Source organism: Indicator indicator, chromosome 14 (assembly GCF_027791375.1).
Source record: "Indicator indicator isolate 239-I01 chromosome 14, UM_Iind_1.1, whole genome shotgun sequence".
In the NCBI taxonomy this organism is placed as follows: domain Eukaryota; kingdom Metazoa; phylum Chordata; class Aves; order Piciformes; family Indicatoridae; genus Indicator; species Indicator indicator.
This window is the reverse complement of record NC_072023.1, coordinates 2257939-2285199: the sequence shown is the minus strand read 5'-3', so window position 1 is coordinate 2285199 and position 27261 is coordinate 2257939. Positions and strand designations below refer to the sequence as shown.

Here is a 27261-nt window from a genome sequence, read left to right as displayed (position 1 = left end):
CTCAGAAATTTCTTTAAAAACCTTAAAAATTTCCTTGAACACCTTAAAAATTTGCTTGAACACCTTAAAAGTTTCTTCAAATACCTTCGAAATGTCTTCAAATACCTTAAAACATCCTTAAATGTCCTCGGTACAGCAATGCAAGACCTGGGTCCATGATCAAAGAATTCCTTTATTCAGTGTAACTCACCCTAGGAGGCATATACTCGAAAATTTACACCAGTTTTCTTGGTTTTTTTCTGTTTTTAATCTTAAAAAACCATCCCTCTGGACACAAATGGATGAAGGCACAGGATGTGCAGACTTCACAGCTTTCACATTTAAAAAAAGGCTTTTAAAAATTTTTGTTCCACCTGTTCTCAGCCCTCTAAAAAAAACCAACAAAACAAAACAAAACTAAACCAAACCAAACCCTACCAAAAAAATAACCCCAAACCAAAGTCTTGGAGGACTCCACTTTGTGGAAGAGCTCTAGAAAAGCCTACTTCAAAAGTACTAAGGAGAAAATGAGATAACGTTAGGTAGGTGAATTAGGAAATGTTAATTGTCATGCACTTTAGGAACACACACTCACACCCCACAGTAGTAGAAGCAGTAGTAGAGGAAAACACTACATGTGTAGGGGTAGAAATATTTGTTACATCATGGTGCTGGCTGGCGATGGAGGGTTGTCGCCTTAGAGCCCCCTGAATGGTACTTCCACTCTGGAAAGCATTCACTACATCCATCTGCAAGGAATCAGAGATTGTGACAGCTTGCTCAGCAAGAGAGAGAGAGAACAAGAGAAAGGATCATCCCATCTACAACACACAAAGAGTAAAAGAACTAAACCAAAAAACCAAAAGGCACTTTTGTTTGTTTGTTTTTTAACAGAGCAGATACACAGCTTCAAAGTTGCACTTAGAGCTGAAGGAAACAGACGACCCTGAGAGATTCCACATCATCCCCTTCTGACAGTCACACCACTGAGAACTTCCACCTTAGCCAAAAGGTCTGGAGATGGAGAGGTTGCCCTCCTAACACCCACTGCATCCTACCTTTTCCAAGACCATACCTGAGTTTGTATCCTGTTTAGGCCCCTAAACCACAAGATCTGACCACGACGTAATTCTCTCTCAGCGTGATCGATCTCCTCTACATCTTCTGCTAGTTCCTCCTCAGGAATCTCTTCCTTTTGTGTTCCATGGCCAGCTTCTTTCAGGAATTTCAGGCGGCTGGTTGGAATTGTGGAGATCAGCTAACAGGGGAAATCAAGGACAGGAATCAGGATACTCCTTTGGAAACAGATTTGTCAGCCCAGACTTGAGGCTTATCTCAAAATCCTGCATGCGATTAGCCGAGCTGAAAACCCAAATTCTGGAGATGGCAATGAGTGCACCAGGGTGGAGTGATGACTGCAGCTGAAGAGCTGCAAAGCTGTGCTGATCCTCAGCAGCTCAGCTGAGGTGTGACATTAAACTTGGACTGCAAACCTAGAAAACAAACCACCCTTGCTAGGTTGAGCATCGCTTGACTAGGCAAGGAAGGAGCAACACTGAAGCCAGAGAGACATTAGTTCTGTAGAGTGTGCTGGCCCTTTGAGCTTTCAGAGCTCCATCACTTGACTCTGTGCAGAAGGAGCAACACTGAAGCCACAGAGACATTAATTCTGTAGATTGTGCTGACCCTTTGAGCTTTCAGAGCTCCATCACTTGACTCTGCAAGGAAGGAGCAACACTGAAGCCAGAGAGACATCAGTTCTGTAGAGTGTGCTGGCCCTTTGAGCTTTCAGAGCTCCATCACTTGACTAGGCAAGGAAGGAGCAGCACTGAAGCCACAGAGACATTCATTCTATACATTGTGATTGTATCTAGAGCTTTCAGAGCTCCATCACTTGACTAGGCAAGGAAGCAGCAGTACTGAAGCCACAGAGACATTAATTCTATACCTTGTGGTTGTGTCTGGAGCTGTCAGAGCTCCATTATTTGACTCTGCAAGGATTAAGCAGCAGTGAAACCACATAGCCATTAATTCTATACATTGTGCTTGTATCTAGACCTTTCAGAGCTCCATTATTGGACTATACAATAGAGGAGCAGTACTGAAGCTACAAGAGCCTGTAGATTGTGCTTGTGTCATCTGTTTGATGAGCATGAAGTGCTAGCTCATGTGAGAGCATCATTTAAAAGCAGCCACAGCCAGGTCAGAAATAGAGAACAAAAATGTTTATGTTCTGGGCTTTTTTTCTGGTGTGACCTGGAAGTTATCAATCCATTTGCAAGGTGAGTGATGTTTCCCAAAGCTTCATCCCAAACTTCTGCTTCGCTACTTGGTGTACACCTAAACAGAAAGCTATGTGTGGCTGCTCCAGCTTTCCCTTTTCATCCCCACCTTCAGGGTTATTCTTAAGGGCAGTCATCTTTCCACATGTCCCAGCTAGTGGATGCAGATCAGTTCCAAAACTGCTGGCTTTCAACATCACAAACCTAGGAGACTATTTCAGCAGCTGCAGAGGGAAAAGACTGCTGCAAAAGCAAGACAAAGAACCCTTTATGCTGAAACTGCTACTGTGAATGCTCTCAGATACTGCTTCAGTTTCTACTCTTTGGCTTTAATCAGATGCTAGAGCAGCATGAACTGCAGCAGGGAAGATTTGCCCTTGCAAATCTTGCAAAGACAGGTTGGGTCAAAAGTATTTCAAGCCATCTGGATTCTCTTCTAAGCTCCTTTTAACCCTTAGAGTGACCCCATTTGATTTTTTTTCATCTTTAATAATTAATTATATAGTTTCTACCCACTTTCAGAATCTGTGTCTGGCTGTAGGTATTTACAACTCAAATTCTGAAACCTGTCCTTCACAAAACAGAAGGAAAGAAACCGTAATGGAAAACTCTCTTCATGTGGTATGAAAAGTTTAGACAACTCTGTCATTAAACAATGGAAACTCCATAGCTCTAAAGTTTCATGGAAATAAGCTTGCTGCTAACAAGCACTGCTGGCCATGCAATAGTAATGAAACCCTCAGGTGGGGGTGGGGGATGAATAAAAAACAAAAAACCAAAACCAAAACCAAAATAAAACAATTTAAGAGGTGGGAGAACTTCCCAATTATTTCAGCTTGATTAAAAGAAGGGAGTTTGGTTTAGTTTTGCTGCATTTCTTGCTGCTCCAGGAAGTTTTTACATCATGAAAAGAGAAAGAGATTGAATAATTCTGGATTTTCTTTCAAGATAATTCTTCAGCATGAAGTTAAATACTTCAGCATGAACTTCTTCATTGAATCTATATTCTTGCAGGGCTTATTGTAGCATTGATCTGGTTAAAGAGATCATTTCCTAATTAAAAAGTAATTATGGCTCCTTATAGGTAAGTTACTCAACCTAACTCAACCATAGCATCTAGTTATGAAATGTAACTAATTGACCAAGTCAGAATAAGGAATATTCAACTAATTACTTCCTAGCTATTGAATTAATCACTATTTAGTGATTAGAATTGATTAGTTCAATGGCTAGGGAGTTAATCTCCATATATTCATAAAAGATCTGAATGCTAAGGGATTTTGTATGGTTTAGTATTTGGATTTTCCATGTAAAGTATTTTAATGCAAGTGAATATTTGACATTTGAAATAACAACAAAAAAAAGGCATTTCAAATTAAAAAAGTTAGTTTACCTGGCCCCAGAGTAGTGTTCCCATGCCCAGGAAAATGGACCACAGCCACTGTTCAACAGAGAGTTCTGAGCAACTAAAAGGCTTCCCACCAAACTGCACAATAATTATCTGTGAAGAGCAAGAGCATGGAACAACATCTAGCAGTGGACTTGGTACTAGACAATTCCCTAATCCCAGATCACTCCAGACAAGGGCTGCATGAGAAGATAGGAATTCCCATCTTATTCAGCACACATTGCCACTCTCTCAACAGTTTGAGCAAGTTTCCAAAGTACCCATTTACTCTTCCTATCCTATCCTATCCTATCCTATCCTATCCTATCCTATCCTATCCTATCCTATCCTATCCTATCCTATCCTATCCTATCCTATCCTATCCTATCCTATCCTATCCTATCCTATCTAATCATATCACAGAAAGGTTTGGGTTGGAAGGCACCTTAAAGATCACTTGGTTCCAATTTAAAGATCATCTGGTTCCAAATCCCCTGCCATGGGCAGGGACACCTCCCACCAGCTGGGAGGTTGCTCAAGGTCTCATCCAACATGGCCTTGAACACCTCCAGGGAAAGGACATCCACTGTGGGCAACCTGTTCCAGTGTTTCACCACCCCCCTGTCAAGAATTTCTTCCTCCAGTCTAAACCTCCCCTCCTCCAGCTGCAATCCATTCCCTCTCACCCTATCACTACAAATCCCTTCCCAAGCACATCCAGTGCACTGAGTGCATTTTTTTCCCACCCTCCAAGGATTCACTTACCTGTACAATGAATGTCCCCAAAACAATAGAACAGAAGATGGCATTGTTAAAGATCCCTTCAAAAACGTTTCTTTCCCCATGGATTTTTCGGGCATTGATCTCATTGAAGAGCTGCATCATCACAAAAGTGTTGAACACAATGGTGTAGTGCTCTGAGGGAGGAGCATGCAGGGGAGCATTCCTTCCACTATCAATATCAAAAATCTTCTCACCTGTGTACAAAGGGAATTTATCAGCAGAAGTGCTGTCTGCACACATGCAACACTCAAAAGACCCCTTCCCTGGTTTTAAGATCTTATCTTTACAGCCTCCAGAACAAGTTTGCAGTGCCTCAGTGTTCTTACCAGCAAAGAGGAGAGTGAAGACTACTACCAGTTGGTAGAATGCATGGCCCAAAATGTTCTTCATCATGGTACGAGAAATCAAAGGTTTGTTTCTCCCATAAGGCTTCCTCAACAGGAGAGATTCAGTGGGAGGCTCTGTTGCCAGGGCAAGAGAAGCTAAGGTATCCATGATGAGATTCACCCACAGCATCTGCACAGCTTTGAGTGGAGAATCCTAGAAATAGAAGATACATGAACCCTCCATTACTGGGCAACAAACTGGAGCTCTTCGAGGCATTTACTATACAACATGGGCATGTCTTGAAGACCATTATGTTCCACTGAGCACTGAAGTTTGAATTCAAGAGTTAACCAGTCACGACACTCATGGTTGGATGGGACCCTGAAGATCCAGCACCTCAAAGTCCTTCCTGTAGTGAGGGCCCCAAATCTGAAGCCGCTATTTGAGGTGATGCCTCAGCAGGGCTGAGTACAGTGGGACAATCCCACACCTAGACCTTCTGGCCACACTATGCCTGATGCAAGCCAGGACACTGTTGGCCTTCTTGGCTCAATCTTATGGAACAACTGAACTGAAGAATTTCCTAGATTCACAGAATGTTTTGGGTTGGAATGGACATTAAAGATCATCCAGTTCCAACCCCCTGCCGTGGGCAGGGACACCTCTCACCAGCCCAGGTTGCTCAAGGGTTTACCCAGCCTGGCCTTGAGCACCTCCAAGGAGGGGACATCCACAGCCTCCCTGGGCAACCTGTGCCAGTGTCTCCCCAGCCTTACTGGAAAGAATTTCTTCCTAATCTCCAGTCTCAGCTTCCCCTCTTCCTGGTTCAATGCCATTCCCCTCTCATCCTATCACTCCAAGCCCTTGTAAAAAGTCCCTCCCCAGCTCCCCTGCAGCCCCCTTTATGTCCTGGAAGGCTGCTCTAAGGTCTCCCTGGAGCCTTCTCCAGGCTGAACAACCCCAACTCTCTCAGCCTGTCCCCACAGGGGAGGTGCTCCAGGCCTCTGATCATCTTTGTGGCCTCTTCTGGGCCCACTCCAGCAGCTCCATGTCCTTCCTGTATTGGGGGTACCAAAACTGTTCCAGTGTCTCACCACCCTCACTGTAAAGGATTTCTTCCCAATCTCCAGTCTAAATCTCCCCTCCTCAAGATGCTGTCCATTCCCTCTCATCTTACCACTGCAAGGCCTTGTAAAAAATCCCTTCCTTGTCATTTGCAACCATTCTTAGCTGAAACAATCCAGCAGTGGCACCTACCTGTGTTATGCATGCTCCTGTGAAAGCAACAATCACTGCTACTACGTTGACAGTGAGCTGGAACTGCAGGAATTTGGAGATGCTGTCGTAGACATTTCGTCCCCACATCACTGCTTTGACAATACTGGTGAAGTTGTCATCTGTCAGGATGATATCAGAAGCTTCTTTAGCTACATCTGTTCCAGCAATACCCTGGAAGAAAAAGAAAAACAGGAGAAAATGTATCAGGATGCACCGAAAATGCAGTTGGGGGTCAGGCTCTTCTCCCAGGCAATCTGTGACAGGCCCAGAGGGCAGGGTATGAAGCTGTGCCAGGGGAGGTTTAGGCTGGTTATTACGAAGGAATTTCTCACAGAAAGGGATTAGGCACTGGGATGGACAGCCCAGGGAGGTGGTGGAGTCACCATCACTGGAGGTCTTTAGCAAAAGCTTGGATGTGGCACTTGGTGGCATGGTTTAGCTGATGTGGTGGTGTTAGGTCACAGGCTGGGCTTGATGATCTCAGAAGTGTTTTTCCTGCCTCAATAATTCTGTGAATTATGTAGAAGAAGCTATCATAATATCCTTGGTCAGCATTCCCTTTGATGCACCATGCCTGAAGGACTATTTTAATGGAAGCACCTCAGGTTTTACTCAATCAAGTTCCTCTTGCAAGTTCTACTTGTTGCCCAGAGAGGTGGTTGGGGCCCCATCCCCGGAGATATTCAAGGTGAGGCTGGACAGGGCTCTGGGCAACCTGATCTAGTGGAGGATGTCCCTGCTGACTGCAGAAGGGTTGGACTGGATGAGCTTTAGAGGTCCCTTCCAGCCCAGGTGATCTATGATTCTACACTTTAACGTGGCAAAAACTTAGAATCATAGAATGGCTTGAGTTGAAAGGGACCTTAAAGATCATCATTGGAGGGTGGCCCTGCCAATGCCAGGGGGATCTTCAAGGTCCCTTCCAACACAATCTGTTCTGGATGTGGCTCTGAGCTACCTGATCTAGAGGGAGGTGTCCCTGCCCATGGCAGGGGGATTGGAACTAGATGATCCTTGAGGTCCTTTCCAACAATTCTACAATGCTATGAAATGATGAATCTAGCTTCAACCTCCCTGCCATAGGCTGTTGATAAAGAGCCTCAAAGACAGCAGAATATCTCAGAATTACAGAATTAGATAGTAGAATGGCTGACTTGGAAGGGACCTTAAAGACCATTCAGTTCCAGCCTCCCTGCCATGAGCAGGGACACCTCCCACTAGTCCAGGCTGCTCACACCCTTATCCTGACTGGTCTCAAAATGCTTCTAAGGATGAGCCATCCACAACTTCTCTGGGCAACCAGTTCCAGTGCCTCACCACCCTCATAGTAAAGAACTTCTGCCTAATATCCAACCTCAATCTACCCTGCTCTAGTTGCAAACCATTGTCCCATATCCTATCACCACATGTCCTTGTAAAAAACCCCTCCCCAGCCTTCCTGTAGCCCCTTTCAGGTACTGGAAGGCTGCTATAAAATGTATCTATAAATGTATCTATAAAATAAAACCAAAGTAATGATCTCTTCAAAATGGAAACCTCCACAACCCCCTCAAAGCTGTGGATCAAGACACTCTAAGTTCTTCCACAGAAATGTTACTGAAGGCCACCAGATGGTGCAGTGCCACAGCTGAGTTTGTCCAAACTATGCTGCATGGATCCCAGCAGCAGGACAATCCACGTGTCCAGAACACAGCAGGATCCTAACACATGCCCAAAAACCTTTAGCAGGAGAGCAGCTGGCACTGAGCAGCAGAAGAGGGAATGTTCTTGCACATGACCCTGCAGTGCAGTGTGGCATTCTGCAGTTTTCACCACCTGTGCTCTCTTGTAGCGCCAAAACACTTAAAATTCACCTGAGTTCTGTATAATCACAGAATGGGAGTGGTTGGAAGGGACCTCTGGAGATCACCAAGTCTAAACCCCCTGCCAAAGCAGGATCCCCTAGGGCAGGTCACAGGAATGTGTCCAGGTAGATCTTGGAAGTCTCCAGAGAAGGAGACTCTAAAACCTCTCTGGGCAGCCTGCTCCAGGGCTCCAGCACCTCCACAGTAAAGAATTTTTTCCTCATGTTGAGGTGGAACTTTCTGGGTTCCAGTTTGTGTCCATTGCCCTTTGTCCTATCACAGGACACCACTGAAAAGACCCTGGCCCCTTCTTCTTGACACCCACCCCTCAGATATTTATAGACACTAAGGAGAACTCCCCTCAGCCTTCTCTTCTCCAGGCTGAACAGCCTCAGGTCTCCTCACACAGAGGGTTCCAGTCCCTTCACCATCCTCATAACCTCCTCTGGACTCTCTCCAATAGTTCCCTGCCCTTGTTGAACTGGGGAGCCCAGACTTGGGCACAATACTCCAGCCGTGGCCTCACCAGTGCAGAGTAGAGGGGCAAGGAGACCCTCCCTTGACCTGCTGCCCACACTCTGCTTAGTGCACTCCAACCTCCAGGATATCTCTCTTGCTTTCAGCATTGCAGAAACACCACCTCAGTGGCAAATTTACTGTTTCTTGTTGTATGACACATTCTTTTGCCAAGGAAGTGAGTCACCTGCACACCTCTGTGTACATCTTAAAAGGTACACTTCAATATCATCTTGCAGATGGAGTACTTTAAGTACCAGTGAGATAAGCTGTTGGAGGAATTAGTTTCTTGCACAGAAGAACACAGACAGCAACTGCAGGAAACATTTCAGTTCTGGAAGGTGAAAAAACATCTGCCCCTGATAGTGCCAACTGCAGCAGCTCTGCAATGCCAGAAAACAGATCCCTGGAAAATCAAGACTGTTAAGAGTCTTGAGAACATTTCATGTTTTAGCTGTCAAATGCTTCTGGAAGCATTTGTAATGCTATCAGTACTGCTCCTTCAGAATGCCATGAAAGCTCTTCCTCTTCCCATTCTTTCCTTCAAGATTGGCATCTGAGTGAGTGCCTCTGCCTGGGGACTTTTTATTTGTTTTACCTTTAAATGTTTAGAGCTGGAGCTTTTAAAGGCTAAAGTGCACTAAACTCTACCTTTTCAGCTTAGGAATCTCCTTTTCAGCTTAGGAATCTCCTTTTCAGCTTAGGAATCTTGAGGCAAGAGGAATCTATCTTACAGTGGCAAGAAACAGAAGAAAGCTGAAGCCTGCATACTTAAGGCAGGAGTCTATTAGCACTTCAAGTCAAGGCTTGGTTTGAGGAAGCCAAGTCATCACAGAATGCATCAGGTTGGAAGAGACCCTCAAAGGTCATCTTGTCCAGGCCCCCTGCAGTCAGCAGGGATATCTCCAACTAGATGAGGTTGCTCACGGCCTCATCAAGTCTGACCTTGAGTGTCTCCAGGGCTGTGGCCTTAGCAACCATTCAGACACAGATTCTAGTGCCATAAAATGCTGTCACTTCAGGTTTACCAGTGACTAGCTCTTAGTAGAGCCTCCAAAGTCATTTTAAACATCCACTTGCAGTCTCTCTCATTATAGCCTCTCCGTTCTTAGATATCATTTCATGTAAAACAGATGAATAAACTAATTCCATCTTGCAGATAAGCTTTATTCACTCGACTATGTATGCAATTTACCACCTAAAAAAAAATCATTTGGTCTTATGTGGAACAAATCTCATTTCAGAAACCTTCAGTTAGCAGTTTTTCTGTCCCTACACTTTGCAACAAGCCTTTGTGTAAAAAGGTTTTGACTTGCAAGTGACTGGGGATCTGTGTTTTGTAGTTTTCATTCAATTGCAAGGACATTTCCCATCAAATAAAAACATGGTTAAAGTTGGAAGACTCAGGAAGGTGGGAAAAGAAATTAAGTGTGAGAGATGCTGACTCCATTAGTAGCATAGAAGGCTCATGAAACAAACAAGGTTGGTTAACCTTCAAGTGATCTGAGAAGTTATTGTATCAAAATAGGTCTTCAAAACACTGAAGGTTTAAAAACAAAAAAAAGAACCCACTCCAAACTCATACCATAGCAAATCCAACATCTGCCTTCTTCAGAGCTGGCCCATCATTGGTACCATCACCAGTTACTGCTACAACTTGCCTCTGTTCAAAGACAGTGCTGTCAATTATACCTGAAACAGAATGACACCTGGGTGTTACAGCCCCAAATTGACAACACAACAGATTAAACCTGAAAGAGAAAATCAATTTTTGTCTGAGAATCATCAAAACCCCAACAACTAAAATAGAGCAATGGACAGTTCCTCCTTAGCTCTAGTTCTCAATCAGGAAAAAAAACAAAACAAACTCAACAAAATTCCCAAAAAATCCAAATCCCAAACCCAAACTAACCAAATAAAAACACATAAATAAACCCACACAACCCCTCAAACAAACAAAAAAAAACCCCAAACCAAAACCACACACAAAAAACCAGCCCCAAGCAAATACCCAAAACAAGAACACCCCCAAAACCTAGCAAACACCTCCAAAGAAAACCACCCCTAAGCAAAACCCAAACTAAAACCACCCCGAAACCAAAACATCCCTAAGCAAAACCCAAACCAAAACCACCCCAAAACCAAAACATCCCTAAGCAAAACCCAAACCAAAACCACCCCCAAACCAAAACATCCCTAAGCAAAACCCAAACCAAAACCACCCCCAAACCAAAACATCCCTAAGCAAAACCCAAACCAAAACCACCCCAAAACCAAAACATCCCTAAGCAAAACCCAAACCAAAACCACCCCCAAACACAAACATTCCTAAGCAAAACCCAAACCAAAAGCACCCCAAAACCAAAACATCCCTAAGCAAAACCCAAACCAAAACCACCCCAAAACCAAAACATCCCTAAGCAAAACCCAAACCAAAACCACCCCAAAACCAAAACATCCCTAAGCAAAACCCAAACCAAAACCACCCCCAAACCAAAACATCCCTAAGCAAAACCCAAACCAAAACCACCCCCAAACACAAACATTCCTAAGCAAAACCCAAACCAAAACCACCCCAAAACACAAACATCCCTAAGCAAAACCCAAACCAAAACCACCCCCAAACCAAAACATCCCTAAGCAAAACCCAAACCAAAACCACCCCCAAACACAAACATTCCTAAGCAAAACCCAAACCAAAAGCACCCCCAAACCAAAACATCCCTAAGCAAAATCCAAACCAAAACCACCCCCAAACACAAACATTCCTAAGCAAAACCCAAACCAAAACATCCCTAAGGCAAAACCCCCAAACCACCCCAACACAACAGAAACACCTCCAAACAAAAACAGCTCCCAACACCCCCCCAAAAGCCCACACTAACAACCCTCCCCCAATAAAACAATCCCTCTCCCCCAAATAATACAAACCTCCCTGAAACAATTGGCAAGGCACTCTGAGAGGTATTTCCCAGTGTTTAGTTCTGTATTTTCCTTCTACAAGCAGGAAAAAAAAAAAAAAGAGTAAAATGAGGTTTCCTCAGTTTTTCCTTACCTTTTACTAGAGTGTGCTTGTCAGTGGGAGAAGACCTGGCAAGAACACGAAGCTTTGGCCAAATTTTATCTATTCTCTCTTGCTCTATCTGCAAAAAGAAGCCTGGTTGTAATCTGACTGCTGGGAGGCTGAAGCCCTGCTGATCTCTTGCTGTGGGTCAGGGTGCTCACCTCTCCCTTCTCGTTCCTGATTCTCCTGTTGAAGTCTTTGCCCTCTAAACAGAGGAAATCTTCTCCAGGGTTGAGAATGCCACATTTGAGGGCGATAGCACGAGCTGTGTTGATGTTGTCACCAGTGACCATCCGGACAGTTATGCCTGCACGTTGACATTTCTTTATTGCATCAGGAACCTGTAAAGAGGAATGGGGGGGGAAGGAAAGAACAAAAAAAGGGCAAACAACCCCAAAATAGAAAGCTGCAGACTTAGACATTGCATCTTAGCTGGATCAATCTAGGTATGTTAGTGAAAGGAAAGGTTCTGGCTCAAGGCAGGGTGGGTCTTGGTTCCTGATCTTCAGTCTAAATCTCCCCTCCTCAAGCTTCAATCCATTTTGTTCAGTATCTTTACCAATGACCTGGATGAGGGCAATGAGTGCACCCTCAGCAAGTTTGCTGATGATACAAAACTGGGGGGATGGCAGCTGACACCTGTCAGGCTGTGCAGCCATCCAATGAGATCTGGACAGGCTGGAGAGCTGGGTACAGGCAAACCTCATGAAGTTCAATAAAGACAAGTGCAGGGTCCTACATCTGGGGAGAAATAACAGCAGGCACCAGGACAGGTTAGAGGCTGCCCTGATGGAAAGCAGTTCCACAGAAAGACCTTGGAGTGCTGGTGGACAGCAAGTTCTGCATGGAACAACAATGTGCTCTTGTGGCCAAGAGAGCCAATGGGATCCTGGGGTGCAGCAAGAAAAGTGTGGCCAGCAGGGCTAGGGAGGTTCTTCTCCCCCTCTGCTCTGCCCTGCTGAGACCACCCCTGCAATCCTGTGTCCAGTTTTAGGCACCCCAGTTCAAGACAGACAGAGACCTGCTGGAGAGAGCCCAAGGGAGAGCCATGAGGATGCTCAGGGGACTTGAGCATCTCCCCTGTGAAGAGAGCCTGAGAGCCCTGGGGCTGTTTAGTCTGGAGAAGAGAAGGCTGAGAGGGAATCTGATCAATGTCTATCAATAGCTGAGGGGTGGGTGTCAAGTGGAGGGGGCCAGGCACTTTTGGGTGGTGTGCAATAATAAGACAAGGACCAACAGGTACAAGCTGGACAAAGAAGATTTCAGCTCAACATGAGGAGAAACTTCTTTCCAGTGAGGGTGACAGAGCCCTGGAGCAGGCTGCCCAGGGGGGTTGTGGAGTCTCCTTCTCCGGAGACTTTCCAAACCCACCTGGATGCATTCCTGTGCAGACTACCCTGGGTGATGCTGCTCTGGCAGGGGGGTTGGACTGAATGATTTCCAGAGGTCCCTTCCAACCTCAACTGTACTGTGATACTGTGATTCCCTCTCATCCTGTCACTCCAAGCTCTTGTCAAAAGTCCCTCCCCAGCTTTCCTGCAGGCCTGTCCAGGTACTGGAATGCTCTATGGTCTCCTTGATGCCTTCCTTCTTTTCACATGCCAAATCCTCCTCTCCATCCAGCTGGCAACAAACACAATAGCTAACGTTATCCTAATTTGTACTAATATTATCCTAATTAATACTGCTAATATTCCAAGTCTTTAAAAAAAAAAAAAAAAGAATAAAAGAGAAGTTGTTCCATGTGAGGCCCTTCACAGTAAGCACCTTAAGTCATTACTTTGTGCAGAGTTCTGGTAGCACAGCATAAGTGACATTAAGAAGTATTAATCTGCTTTTATATCTCCATTAACTTCCCTCCCCCCACCCCAAAAAATTAGATTTTCAGTTATCAACTGTGCTCAAGACATAAAACAGCATTTCAGTTCCTTGTGTTCTCTACATAGATTCATAGAATGCTTTGGGTTGGAAGGGACCTTAAAGATCCTCTGCTTCCAATCCCTCTGCCATGGGCAGGGACACTTTCCACCAGAACAAGTTGATCAAGGCCTCATGAACAGCAAAATGAAGCTGGTGAGGGGTTTGGAGAGCAAGTCTCATGAGGAGAGGCTGAGGGAGGTGGGATCATTTAGTCTGGAGAAGAGGAGGCTGAGGGGAGACCTCATTGCTCTCTACAGCTGCCTAAAAGGAGGCTGCAGTGAACTGGAGGTTGGCCTGTTCTCCCTACCATCAGGTAATAGAACAAGAGGAAGTGGTCTGAAATTGTGCCAGGGGAAGGTTAGGTTGGAGATGAGGAAAAGTTGGTGCAAGAGTGGTCAGGGATTGGAACAGGCTGCCGAGGAGGGTGGTGGAGTCCCCATCCCTGCAGGTGTTCCAGAAACCTGTGGCCATGGCATGTTGGGACATGGTCTAGTGGACATGGAGGTGTTGGGTAGAAGGTTGGACTTGATGATCTTGGAGATCTTTTCCAACCTTAATGATTCCATGATTGCTGAGCCTGCAGAAAGGAGGATAGGGAAAGGGAAGAGAGGCTGCTGTAATGGTATCACTTTGCTTCAGTCAACGACCCTACCTCAGGTCTCACTGGATCTTCAATCCCAACTACAGCAATGCATGTCAGACCAGTAACAATATCATTTTCATTGTCCCATTCTGGCTCAGGTTCCCCTGCTGGGAAGTCCCTGAAGGCCAGGCAGATGGTTCTGAGCCCTTCAGAAGCCATTGGCTCGATGACAGTTTTCACGATATCGTCTCGGTCCCGAGGTCTGAACACCTTTGGTTCTCCATTAGCACTCAGGATTTTGAAGCACCTGAAAAGGACAGCAGAAGGAGTTGACAGATTTGAACCAGAAGTTCAGCCAATTCATTCAGTTGTTACTCCAGTCAGTTTCCACAAGCTTTGTTTCCACCAGCCTCACGCACACACACACAACCATTTTCCAACTCCAAAGTTTACAAGACGTAGGAAGTCAACCGAGAGAGGCACTCTCCAATAGAAAGAACCCCAAGTGACTTCAAGACACAAACATTAGTTACCTCCAGAAGTATCCATTTCTGCAAGCCTACAAGACTTGAGTCAATCAACATTACCATCCCACCTTGCAAACAGTTAGCCAAGACTCAGAAGTACAGGATGCTTCCACAATGCACATGGGAGGTGTTGCATCAGCTGTAAGCTCCAAACTTGCTGAGTTAAAAGCAAACTCTGGTCCTGCTACCCTTAAAACTTCTAAGGTTTGCCTAAAGATGCCTTTGAGGGAACTGGAATTGTTAAATCTAGAGAAGAGGAGGCTGAGGGAGACCTCATTGCTTTCTACAGCTCCCTGAAGGGATGTTGCAGTGAGATGGGGCTTGGTCTCTTCTCCCTAGTCTCCAGGTTATAGAAGGAGAGGAAATGGCCTGAAATTGTGCCAGGGGAGGGTTAGGTTGGAGAGGAGGAAAATGTCTTTGCTGCAAGAGTGGTCAGGGATTGGAAGAGGCTGCCCAGGGAGATGGTGGAGTCCCCATCCCTAGAGGTGTTCAGGAAATGTGTGGCCATGGCACTTGGGCAAATGGTTTGATGGCCATGGAGGTGTTAGATCAGTGGTTGGATTTGATGACCTTAGAGATCTTTTCCAACCCAAGCAATTCTATGACCTAAGCACAGAGAACTCGGAGAGCATCCGGCATAAAGTTCTTCACTTGATGTATAAAATTAAAACCAAACACTTCAATCTGATTGAAATGTTTGTATCAGGGCCTGGATTCAGCACCGTGTAGTTTAGCATTTCAGCACATGATTTGCAAGTTTCTTCATGCCAGGGATGCTTTCATAGACAGCACACATACAGACTGTACCAATATTGATGTCATCTGCAACACTGCAACAGGTTGCCCAGGGAGGCTCTGGATGCGCCCTCCTTGGAGGTGTTGAAGGCCAGGCTGGATGAGGCCCTGAGCAAGGTGGGCTGGTGGGAGGTGTCCCTGCCCATGGCAGGGGGCTGGAACTGGATGTGCTTGAAGGTCCCTTCCAACCCAACCCATTCTCTGAATCTATGGATATAACACTACAGAGCATTTTTTGAACATCTGTGCCCTCAGTAAAGTTTTTCCACCAAGTGACACCATAAGTATTTCTTTTGCAAATTAATAATAACACAAGACTGAAAAAAACACAGAAGAATGTGTGAAGGATTATTTTTAATAGCAAGTTCAGAGCTGGCAGACCTGCTAAGATGACTACTGGTACACTGAAGTGTTGGATCTAAGCATTCAGACAATTCCCAGTTGCAAGATTCACAGAATGCCAGGTTGGAAAAGACCCCAACAATCATCAGGGCCAACCAAGTTCTCACCTCAGCCAGGAAATTCATAACATTCATCAGAACTGAAATCTAAAGTCTGAATTTCCTGATTTTTCTGTCCAAATGCCAGCAGCCACTAAAGGAATCTTGTCTGACTTTTGATAAACTCAAGGCATTCCAAACTGATTGATTGTAAGCCAATAAGCTTTCTGTAAATATTGAATTGAAACTACCTGCAAATATTTGACTTGATAAGGAAAGAAGAAAAAACTGCTCCACTTGAAGAAGTTTGCTTCATTTCTTCTAACACTCCTTAGAGACTTGTTTGTGGCTCAGAAATATTCATGGCTGAGCTTTTCAGTGCTCAAGATCAATCACAGATGTTATAAGAAAGGGAATAGCACAACTGACAACCCAGGTTACAAGCTCTCAGATTTGTTTCTGGCACTGCACAGGTAAAGAGAGGGTAAAGAAAGTGCCTCATGATGCTAAAACTTCATCTTAGGCATACTTTGGAAGTTTTGGAATTCCAACTATTCCAACAGTATCCAAATCAGTCTAGGTTCTCCTGTTCTTTGCCAGGTATCCTTATTTTCTTATCTCAGTTATGAGGCTAAGTGGATCACAGGAGGTTAGGATGAATGAGTTCTAGCAACTCAGACTGGAGATTAGGAACAAATTCCTTCCAGTGAGGGTGGGGGGACACTGGAACAGGTTGCCCAGGGAGGTTGTGGATGCCTCCTCCCTGGAGGTTCTCAAGACCAGGCTGGACAAGGCCTTGAGCAACCTGGGCTGGTGGGAGGTGTTCCTGCCCATGGCAGGGTTTGTAACTGGATGATCTTTAAAGTCCCTTCCAATCCCAACCATTCTATGAATCTAGGAACTTCTTCAGTTCACTTGCTCCATAAGATTGAGCCAAGAAGGCCAACAGCATCCTGGCTTGCATCACAAATAGTGTGGTCTAGGCATGGGATTGTTCCCCTGTACTCAGCTCTGGTGAGGCCACACCTTGAGTACTGGGTTGTTTTGGGTCCCTCACTACAGGAAGTGTAGTGCAACAAGAAACAGGGCAAGAGGAAATGGCCTCAAGTTGTTCTAGGGCAGGTTCAGGTTGGAGATGAGAAAAAATTTCTTCCCAGAAAGGGTTCTCAGGCCCTGGAACAGGCTGCCCAGGGAGGTGGAGGAGTCACCATCCCTGGAGGGATTTAGAAGATGCATGGATGTGGTGCTGAGGGATGTGGTTTAATGGCAGTGGCTTAGCAGCAGTGGTGGGACTGTGAGCTCTAGGGGAGAGGTTGGACTTGAGGATCTCTTCCAACCTTAACTGTTCTATGGTTCTGTGATTCTATATAAGGAACCAAGTGCTCCTGAAGGCAGAAGCAATGCAAACATAGACACACTTATTCACTGATGAGACTGGGCTTAACATCTAGCTACAATAAAAAATTAACAGCCAAATCCAAGTTCCATATTGGAAGCAACAAGAGTCCTTTGAAGATTGACCTTCTGTTGCCAGCACTAAGTTGAGGAGAAGGACAACTTAAGCTTCTCTCTTTAGTGCATTAATACTTTCCTAGATGATTGATTTGTGGGGCTGGTAGGTAGTAAAAGATAAATTGCCTAGAAATAGTCTTGACATGGGGACCAAAACCCTTCTGGCTGTAACAGCTGTTCCTAGAGAACATGATGCATGAGTGCTTGACGTCACTCCTCACCTAGTTAGGAGTTACCACAGCCTTCTTCACAGCTAAAGGTTTGTCCCAGTGGTGACTAATCTCTCATTAAGTCTAATCTCATTCTAATAAATCCTCTATGGGCAGATGGATAAGGAAGCAGTTTGCTTTGTCACATTAAAACCCCTCAAGTTTCTCTCTTGGCCAAGTTCAACTTCCTGTTAAAAAGATCAGGTTCACAGATTCACAGGTTGCATCAGGTTGGAAGGGGACCCTCAAAGGTCAGCTTGTCCAACCCCCCTGCAGCAAGCAGGGACATTGCCAACTAGATCAGGCTGCCCAGGGCCACATCCAGTCTGACCTTAGACAACAGCTTTAAAGCAATCACTTTTCCAAGGCACCAGGGAGGTGGTGGAGTCACCATCCCTGGAGGTGTTCAAGAGGGGATTGGACGTGGCACTTGGTGCCATGGTTTAGACAGTCATGAGGTTTAGGGTGACAGGTTGGACTTTGATGATCCTTGAGGTCTTTTCCAACCTTATTGATTCTGTGATTCTGTTGTGTCTTTCCTGGATTTTACCCAGCTCAGCCTGTTGGGACTTGACTGGAGGATGGGTGAGCATTTTGACCAACCACAGCTACAAGTACAACAGTTCACCTAGAGAACAGAGAATTGACAGATGCTTTTCTGTAGCAGAGCATAGTTGCCAAGTTAAACTAGTTGTCAGCAGGGCACTTCTGAGGGGGTGGTGCTGGAGTGTGAGAATTAAATTAACTGAACTGCTACTTGCACACACAGCTCCCTGTAGACATTCAAGCTCTGAGGGAGAGAAGCTGGCTGCATCACAAGGGTGTGGGACTGCTGCACTTTCACAGATTGCATTGGGTTGGAAAGGACACTCAAAGGTCATCTTGTCCAACAACCCTGCAGTCAGCAGGGACACCTCCAACTAGATTAGGCTGCCCAGGGCCACATCAAATCTGATTTTGAATGTCTCCAGGGATGGGACCTCCACCACCTCTCTGGGCAGCCTGTTCCAGTATTTCACCACTCTCATTGTGCAGAACTTCTTCCTGATGTCCAACCCAAATCTGCCCTGCTCCAGTTTCAAACCATTGCTCCTCACCCTATTGCTACAAACCCTTGTAAGCAGTCCTTCCCCAGTGTCAAAAGGACATTGAGTTGTTGGAGTGTGGCCAGAGAAGAGCCTTCCAGTAGGTCCAGGGACAGGGCTTCAACCACATCCCTGAGGGCTCAACCATTTCCACTTGCCTGTGACCAGGGTGACAGAACAATTGGCCTACCACTGTTTAGCACTTGAGCTTCCTCCCCCAGCACACACCACTGCCCCTTCAGCTTCCTCCCCCAGCACACATCATTGCCCCTTCAGCTTCCTCCCCCAGCACACATCACTGCCCCTTCAGCTTCCTCCCCTGGTACACACCACTGCCCCTTCAGCTTCCTCCCCCAGCACACACCACTGCCCCTTCAGCTTCCTCCCCTGGCACACACCACTGCCCCTTCAGCTTCCTCCCCTAGCACACACCACTGCCCCTTCAGCTTCCTCCCCTGGCACACACCACTGCCCCTTCAGCTTCCTCCCCCAGCACACACCACTGCCCCTTCAGCTTCCTCCCCTGGCACACACCACTGCCCCTTCAGCTTCCTCCCCCAGCACACACCATTTTTACTGCATTTCCCTCACCCATCACACATTTCCCCCCAGCTGAGTGCTGAATTCCAGGAGTGGTTGCTCTTACTTTTTCAGCACGATCTCAGAGGCACCTTTACTGAATATCCGGAAACTGCCATCAGAATTTTTTAACACAGTACTCATAGATTTCCTAACAGAGTTGAAAGTGTACACTTTGTACAAGTCCTCTTCTGGTATCTCATTCCTTACGTCCTGATAATCCCGTTTCAAATCCAAGAGCAATCCCAGCAAGGCACATTCAGTTTTATTTCCAACGTGACGTGGGAGGCCACCTTCTTTTTCGGGAGGCTGCAAGAAGGACAAGAAACTTCACTGATGAGGAGGTCAGGAACTCAGGAACCACCGAAAAAGTACAGCACTTTCCTTCCCCTGCTTTATAAAGAAGGAAGGTATGGCCAATCTGAGCTCCAGGATGAGTGAATTTCACTTTTGTGATGATTAAATTTTTACAAGTCAGGAGTCCAAGCCATACTGCTTTGTAAAGAACTACTTCTGGACCTGTTGAGGCTCTTTCAGTCCCTTTCTCTCATTCAAAACTCTATTAAAGTTCGTATCAAATCCCTTTCTAAAAGACATCTTCTATTCCTTGAAGCATCTCTCTCATCAATTGAGAATAGTCCCTGAATATTTTGCAGTTTAGAAGCACAGGTAAGTTTACTTAAAACCAAATTCAAGCAAGCTAAATGCCACTCTTGCTGCTAAATTGAAGTAGCCTCTCCTGTAATAACTCTTCCTCAGTGACTCAGACCAGGATCACATCACCTGCTAGCCTTCTACTGAACAAACTAAGTCTTTAAGCTTCTTATGTCTCACTAAAAGTTCGTTTTCCAGGCCATGGCCTATTTAACTGAAAAGAGCTCAGATTCAAGTTTCCAAACCTTTAATAGCAGAACAAGTTTCCTATCTTAGCAACGTGGAATATGCAGCTACTGCTGCTTTAAGGATCACTTCTGAGCTTCTACAGCTGTAGCACTGCAGTGTAGTTTGTAGCAGTACTTAGTCAATCCCACTCGAACATAAGGAAACACTTTTTTGACTCTAAGGGCACTCAAACACTTGGGCCAGGTGTGGTGGTTTAAATTAAGACACCAGGTCACCCTCAGGTAGCTGACTTCCATCCTTTGAGATTCTCACAACCTCTCTGGACATAGCCCTGAGCAACACAGAATCCCAGAATGGTTTGGGTTGGAAGCAAAGTCATCTAGTCCAGCCCCCTTGCAGTGGGCAGGGACATCCTCCACTAGATCAGGTGTAATGAAGGCTTCTACTAAACCTTCATCTGCTAATACATTTATTTTGAAAGCTAAATCCTAATTATGCTTTTTACTGCCTTGAATACAAATTATGCAACACGTTGGAAGAACTGTAGCAAGGAAACTATGCTTGGAGATGCAGGTAATGATGCACACAAAAGTGCATTTAGCCCAATATTATTTAGCCCAGTATTTAAGATGTGCAACAGTCCATTAGGTTTTTTATTTGAAAGTCTCAAGCAAGGTCTCAGCAAAGATGTCACAAGTCTAAGGGCTACAAACTCATCCAGAAGCATCTGGAATAAAAATACATCCAAAATGTGATCGTTCTAAGGGCTACAAACTCATTCAGAAGCATCTGGAATAAAAATGAATCAAAGATGTGACCCTTCTAAGGGCTACAAACTCATCCAGAAGCATCTGGAATAAAAATGAATCCAAGATGTGACCCTTCTAAGGGCTACAAACTCATCCAGCAGCATCTGGATTAAAAACACATCAGTATCCTCACCTGTGCCTGCATTTTCTCATTGCATTCTCGCTAGTGTTATGCTACTGTTACATGACTGCTTTGTAGCAGAACCCCAAAGAGAGACACAATGTTCTTCAGCTAAGGCGAAGAACCCCCCTTACAACAACAAATTGAGCTATTTGAAGGAGATTCTCTTCCTGCTGTTGCATTTTTGAAGCATCAGTTCAAAATCTAAATCAGCAGCTCTAACTGAACTAAAGCATTTCTCAAGTTTCTCACGAAGCTGAGCAGCTTCCAGCAGGTACAAAACACCTCACACACTGCATTCTGCCACCAGACAACAGCCACCTTTTGAGGAAGTTGGTCAGTTTCCTCCCTTAAAATGAAAGCCTCCACTTACCAGTATTTTGGAAGTATAAGCACAGTTAACAGAGATGCCTGTCACAAGGTAAGCCATGGTTTTCTCTGGAATAGCTTCTGGTTCTGGAATTTTCTTGTAATGCTTCTCATTGATGTAGGCTTGGACCACAGTCATCCTGTTCATGGTCAAGGTTCCTGTCTTGTCTGAGCAAATGGCTGTTGCATTGCCCATTGTTTCACAGGCATCCAGGTGTCTCACCAAGTTATTGTCTCTCATCATTTTCTGAGGAAATAAAAGCAGTCAGCAGCTAGCCATGACCACTCCTTCACAGTTCAGAAACTCACATTCTTTAGGGTGCCCAGCCTGTGACAGTTTGAGCTGGTGCCCAGCTTAAGACACTGAGACTCTGAGTAAACCGTAAATAAAATCAGGGATTGGACACAGAAGAATTATAACTGATTGTGGCTGTTCAGGCTGGGTGCCTCCAAAAAAGAAGCCACAGAGTTGAGACCTCCAGTGGGTGGACACAGGCAAGAGTGTATTGCTACCCATAAATCCTGCACCCTTATCAATCTGGCTGCAAAGTTGTTGTCTCCCTCATTCTTCCTTCTCTGCTCCCATAGGAGAGAGACTCTCTATTACCTGGTAATGATGGGGAAGTATCCCAGGGCTCTGTGGCCTCAGTAACTCTTTTTTTTCCTCCACAGTCTTGGCCTGTTTAGACCTAATGCCAGGTAAAAAGGGGGTGCAGTTCAGGCCTGGCCAGCCTGAAACCAGCCTAGCAATGGAGGAAGGGGCAAAGAAAGAGCCCTGGGGTTTTTGGTGAACCCCAGGCAGGGAGAAGGGAAGTGTTGGGATTTTGGTCTGGTGTAAAGGAACTTGTGTGTTAAGATTAGAGATTTGAACTATATATGCTTTGCCATGCTCACCACTATGCTTTGTAGTTTTTTTGTAGTATATGAATTGCTTTTGCATGTAAACTTTCTATTGCTATCCAATCCATTTGTGTGAGAGTTATCCTTTTGCCCCTTTTGGGGGCAATAGAGCAATCTGTCCTGCTCTAAGCTAGGACACTGATAAATTAATATCACTCCCTTGGGGTGTTGAGAAGCTTATATTTTGTACCACAGATAGCTCTTTCTCCTTCTTTTCTGTTGCTTCTGCTTGCAACTTCTCTCTCCCTCCATTTGACCTTGCCAGGATAACCTTTATTTTGACTACACTGTGTGAGGTACTGGGGAGAAAAGAGTGGGGAGGAGGTTTGCTAGCAGTGCCTCTGGGCTGCCCAGGGGGCTACCTCTGATTGTTGAGCTGTAAATATAGGTAAATATATTTAGTATATGTCTTATCACCTTATATAATTTCATGTTTAGCTCACTTGTTGTAAATATAACTTCATTTCGCTTCCAAATCTTTCTGAGCTAGTCTGGTGAATTATTCTGGAGGCAACTCTCGATCCTGGGGGTGAATCTCCAACTGCTGGGGGAGTGAGGGCAAAATCCTAACCCCACAACACAGTCTTACACAGCACTTTCAGAAGACTTTCAGAAGCCTCTTAAGTTAGCTGGCACCTTACAGAGGATGAATTTGTAGCTGCCACATTCTGTGAGGATTTCTTTAAGTCTCTTACATCACAGTTAACTTCATTTTCAACGAGGTTCATAAATACAGTCTTCATCTCTTGTATCTGCATGTCACACTGATTACTACTACAAGCTAACAGTTTATGGATGACACTTAGAAAGAGAGGAGAGGCACAGGCTCAGCTTTACTGGGTTAAAAAAAAAGCTGTAAGCCATGTCACAGACTAACCTGAACAGAGATTGATAGATTCACAGAATGGTTTGGCTTGGAAGTGACCTTAAAGATCATCTAATTCCAAGCCCCCCTGCCAAGGGACACCTTCCACTCAACCAGGTTGCTCAAGGCCTCATCCCACCTGGCCTTGAACACCAGATGAAATATATTTGAAAGATGCCAGACTCAGACTTAAAATCAAATTCAAACTGAGAGCCTAATGTTTCAGCTAAGACAAAGCAGACTACTCAAGTTTCCTAAGTCAAATATCACTTTCAACTCTCTGCTTCACATGCTTGGATTTTATTTTAACCTCAAAGAGGCAGAGTAACTTTAAATGATGCAGTAGCAGGGCCACTACTGTTTAGTGCTGTAAGTTAAGCTTTAGACCAAAGCCTAAACACATCAGTTTTTGTGATCAGTTTTATCTTCACACATCAGTTAGGCATAAGAGTTCAAGTTTACAGAAGAGTTTGTTGTTTATGAACTCTCCCACATCTGTTTATCATAAGCAACCTTATGAGCTAACCCCATTCATCTTTAGCTGGTGACAACACCAACTGCTCACTGGTCATGGTAGTATTCAGATGTTCAGGAAAATACTGCAGCAGATTTCTTATGGAGCGCAGGGAAACAAAGAGATCTCCTCCCCAGTCTGCTCCCCATCTCCCTTGAAAATCTGTTCCCCTTCTACCCCACTTACCTTAACAGAGTAAGCCAGAGATATAGTGACTGCAAGTGGAAGACCTTCTGGGACTGCCACCACCAAGACTGTAACTCCAATAATGAAGAACTTCACAAAATACTGAATATAAATTGGGGTACATTCAGCAAGCCAAGGTCTCTTTTGAACCCAGAAGGTATCAATTACAAAATACAACACAAGGATAATGACTGTGATTGCAGACATCAACAAACCTTGTCAAAGAGAGAAGAAAGAGTTTTCAGAAGTTATCTCCAACATTTGACAAAGCAGAATGTGAAGTGCAAACATTTCTGTCTTGAGAGAAGTTAGTTTACAACTAAGACTTTAAACTGGTGAGTCAGGAAACACTGAGGTAGTTCACCAATGTGTTGCAATGTCCAACACAAGGATTTTTCCTCCTAGAAACTTCCCCAAGTCTGTTCTTCCTTCTCATTTCATTCAAAAGTGTAGATCTAATCATGAACAGGAGAGACCAATAAGTAGCTTCAATTGACTAAGGTGAATAAGATCTGAAATAACTCAGCAGGACTTCAAGGATTCAGAGAAAGCTGCTCAGAGCCTGTACCCTGCTTCCTGCTTAAGATGGGATTCAATGTGGCAGCTAAGCAGAATGTTGGGAATAACTGGGAAGACAAATTAGAACTGCTGGTAGCAAGCTGAGAGGCACACTTAGGACACCACAGGAAAACAGCGAAGGAAAATGGACTTGGCTGGGAAAAAAAGGAACAGAAATCACTGCAGTGTCAGCTTTTATTGTTTTTGCAGAAAGATGTTGTGCACTGTCCCAAGGAGCAGGACAAGAAAATGCATGCATGAAGTAAATGAGCATCAAGGGGGTGTGGCAAAATTACACTGGGACAAAAGGTGCAGAAAGGAAAACAAGAGAGCTCCTACCTAGGAAAGATGGGGAAAAAAGTGTTTGCTGAGAACAGTATTTTACACTACTAGCAGGGAAGCTTTAGTCAACATTTGTTAGCACAAGTTTCTCTGAAAAATTCACATTGTTAGAGACAGCTATGGAGTATTAAAGCTAAAAGCTTCATTGCTTTGTCCTCAAACCACAGAGATGCTGAACCCTTTGAGTATTGGCTGGGCTATAAGACTTCCAAATGTTCCTTAAGTACTGCATAGAACAAAATACATCCTGAAATACTTGAATTAAACCTTTTCATACTAAATAATACAGCCTAAAATTTACACAGAAATTCACTGTTGTCAGTCTCCTTTCAAGAATCTAGAATCATTAAGGTTGGAAAAGACCTTTAGGTCTTTAATTCCTTAAGGACCATTGTGTCCAACCATAACCCAACTCCCATGACCACTAAGAAGAAACAGTTTACCAAATGTTTTGCCAGAGCAGCTGAATATTATCTGATAAAAGAGTAAAAAGGATAGCAGAAAGTCAACACAAATGTCATGTATCCACATGGTAAGTGTCAATTCCTACCCCTCTGGAAGTACCACAGATAATCTGGTCAACCCCACCATGTTTTCCAGACTTCACTCAGCTTCTAGTTCTCTTGGTCCATTACTGAAGGCATTCTCTTGTCTAAAAAAATCTTTCCTAACAGTAGTCCAACGACAGGGAGTTGGAATTTTATCTAGCCCAGAAGCTGGCACTCTAAAGCCTAAATCTTTATAAACTAAGGACAAATAAAAGCCTTCCATACAAATCTCTGAGAAGCCACCAGCACACACTCAGGCACGAGGGCACACTGGAATTTTGGACTTAAAATAATCAAACTGGTCAAGGCTGGCTACTAAAATTATCTTGTCCAGCTGCACTTGTTCAGACTTTGTTGGATCATGTGAAAACAAGAGAATCACTCTTGTTGCAAAATACCCTCCAGATCACCAAGTCCAACCATCATCTAAGGTAAGGAAGACACTAATGGATCATACCTGCTTTGCCAATCTGAACTGCCAGCTTTGTAAGCTTGCCTTGAAGAACTGACTTCTCTTTCTTTGGCAGATTTGATCTCTTCTTGTCTTTTTCATCTCCATCCCCACCATCTTCACTCTTCAGTGGCTGCATTTCCATGGCTGCACCATCCTGAGCTTTAGCTACAGAAGTAAAAATCAAATAAAAAAAAAAAAAGTTTAGCTAGTGGGGAGTCCCCCAAATCAATCACACTTAGAAGACCAAGCTCCACCAAACAGAAGTACCTTACTCAGTGCAGCACCTTGTATCCAGAGATGCCATACTACATCTGAATAACCCTCCCTGGAGGTGTTCAAGGCCAGGCTGGATGGGGCCTGGAGCAAACTGGTCTAATGTAAGGTGTCCCTGTCTATGGCAGGGGGGCTGGAACTGGATGATCTTTAAGGTCCCTTCCAACCCAGACCATCCTGAGAATCTCTGAAGTTGAATTTGTTTGCTCATGAAGGTAGTTAGTAAGTGATCTCACCATCCTTACCTCAACCTACAAGCTTTTCATCCTGTTTTCTGCCTTGTCCTGCTGAGGAGCAGAAGCGAGAGAGCAGCTAGGTGGGCAGCAGGCAGCCAGCCAAAGTTAACTGCCCTCAAGAAGATAGCTTGAAAATTATTTGTAACATTTACTTTTTCAATATCTGGCTACAGAGACTACCAAATCCATTTTCTTGCTAGTTTGGGGTTGACTCACTCCTGCCCTCTTTAGCATAAGCACTTAGGATTTAAATATTCCACATGCATTTTCACAGGGAACTCTGCATTCGTTACAGACACTCAGAAAACAGAGACTTGAAAGAATAGATTAAAAAAAAAAATTAAAAGAAAAAAACAGAGATTCTTCCACTTACCTTTGTTCCTATTTTCCACAGCTCCATCTTGCTTTTTACCTGTCAGAGAGGGAAATGAGCTGTGTTTTAAACTGGCTGTCCAAACTTCATTTCAGGACTTGTTCTGATGCATAATGCACACATTTTGGGTCCCTCACTCCAAGGAGGACATTGAGGGGCTGGAGTGTGTCCCAAGAAGGACATAAAAAGCTGGGGAAGGGTCTGGAGAATAGGGCTGGGGAGGAGCAGCTGAGGGAACTTGGGGGTGCTCAGTCTGGAGGAAAAGAGGCTGAGGGGAGACCTCATTGCTCTCTACAGCTCCCTGAGAGGAGGTTGCAGTGAGGTTGGGGCTTGGTCTCTTCTCCCTAGTCTTAAGTGATAGAAGGAGAGGAATTGGCCTGAAATTGTGCCAGGGGAGGGTTAGGTTGGAGATGAGGAACAATTTCTTTGCTGCAGGAGTGGTCAGGGATTGGAAGAGGCTGCCCAGGGAGGTGGTGGAGTCCCCATCTCTGGAGATTTTCAAGACCCACTTTGATGTTTTCCTGTGTGACCTGCCCTATTGACACCTTTGTGACCCTGTTTTGGCAGGGGCTTTGGACTCCACAGTTCCCTTCCACCCCCTACTGCTCTGTGTTACTGCGAGCTGCACCTGACTGCTCCTGTGAATGAAGAGTAGGATCAACAGGAGGACAAACTTCTTTCCAGTGAGAGTGACAGAGTACTGGAACAGGCTGCCCAGGGGGGTTGTGGAGTCTCCTTCTCTGGAGACTTTCCAAACCCA

At 44.8% G+C, this 27261-nt stretch overlaps 1 protein-coding gene across 16 annotated transcripts in view; it reads right to left on the bottom strand.

The window, feature by feature from the left end:
• ATP2B1 (ATPase plasma membrane Ca2+ transporting 1) overlaps positions 1 to 27261 on the bottom strand; it is a 46455-nt gene that overhangs the window by 7347 nt on the left and 11847 nt on the right. For 5 of the 16 annotated variants that reach the window (XM_054386639.1, XM_054386644.1, XM_054386647.1 and 2 more), the window contains 14 exons: positions 26502 to 26540; positions 25623 to 25784; positions 23718 to 23932; positions 21257 to 21499; positions 19178 to 19419; positions 14033 to 14270; positions 11622 to 11801; positions 11452 to 11539; positions 9982 to 10088; positions 6016 to 6207; positions 4758 to 4971; positions 4414 to 4625; positions 3655 to 3762; positions 1055 to 1237 (listed from right to left, as the gene is read on the bottom strand). In XM_054386639.1, coding sequence (XP_054242614.1) covers positions 1055 to 1237; positions 3655 to 3762; positions 4414 to 4625; positions 4758 to 4971; positions 6016 to 6207; positions 9982 to 10088; positions 11452 to 11539; positions 11622 to 11801; positions 14033 to 14270; positions 19178 to 19419; positions 21257 to 21499; positions 23718 to 23932; positions 25623 to 25784; positions 26502 to 26540 — 2423 coding nt within the window. Of the gene's footprint in view, positions 1 to 574; positions 729 to 1054; positions 1238 to 3654; positions 3763 to 4413; positions 4626 to 4757; positions 4972 to 6015; positions 6208 to 9981; positions 10089 to 11451; positions 11540 to 11621; positions 11802 to 14032; positions 14271 to 19177; positions 19420 to 21256; positions 21500 to 23717; positions 23933 to 25622; positions 25785 to 26501; positions 26541 to 27261 lie in introns of all 16 variants that reach the window. The other 11 variants (XM_054386642.1, XM_054386650.1, XM_054386641.1 and 8 more) reach the window with 9 other exon arrangements.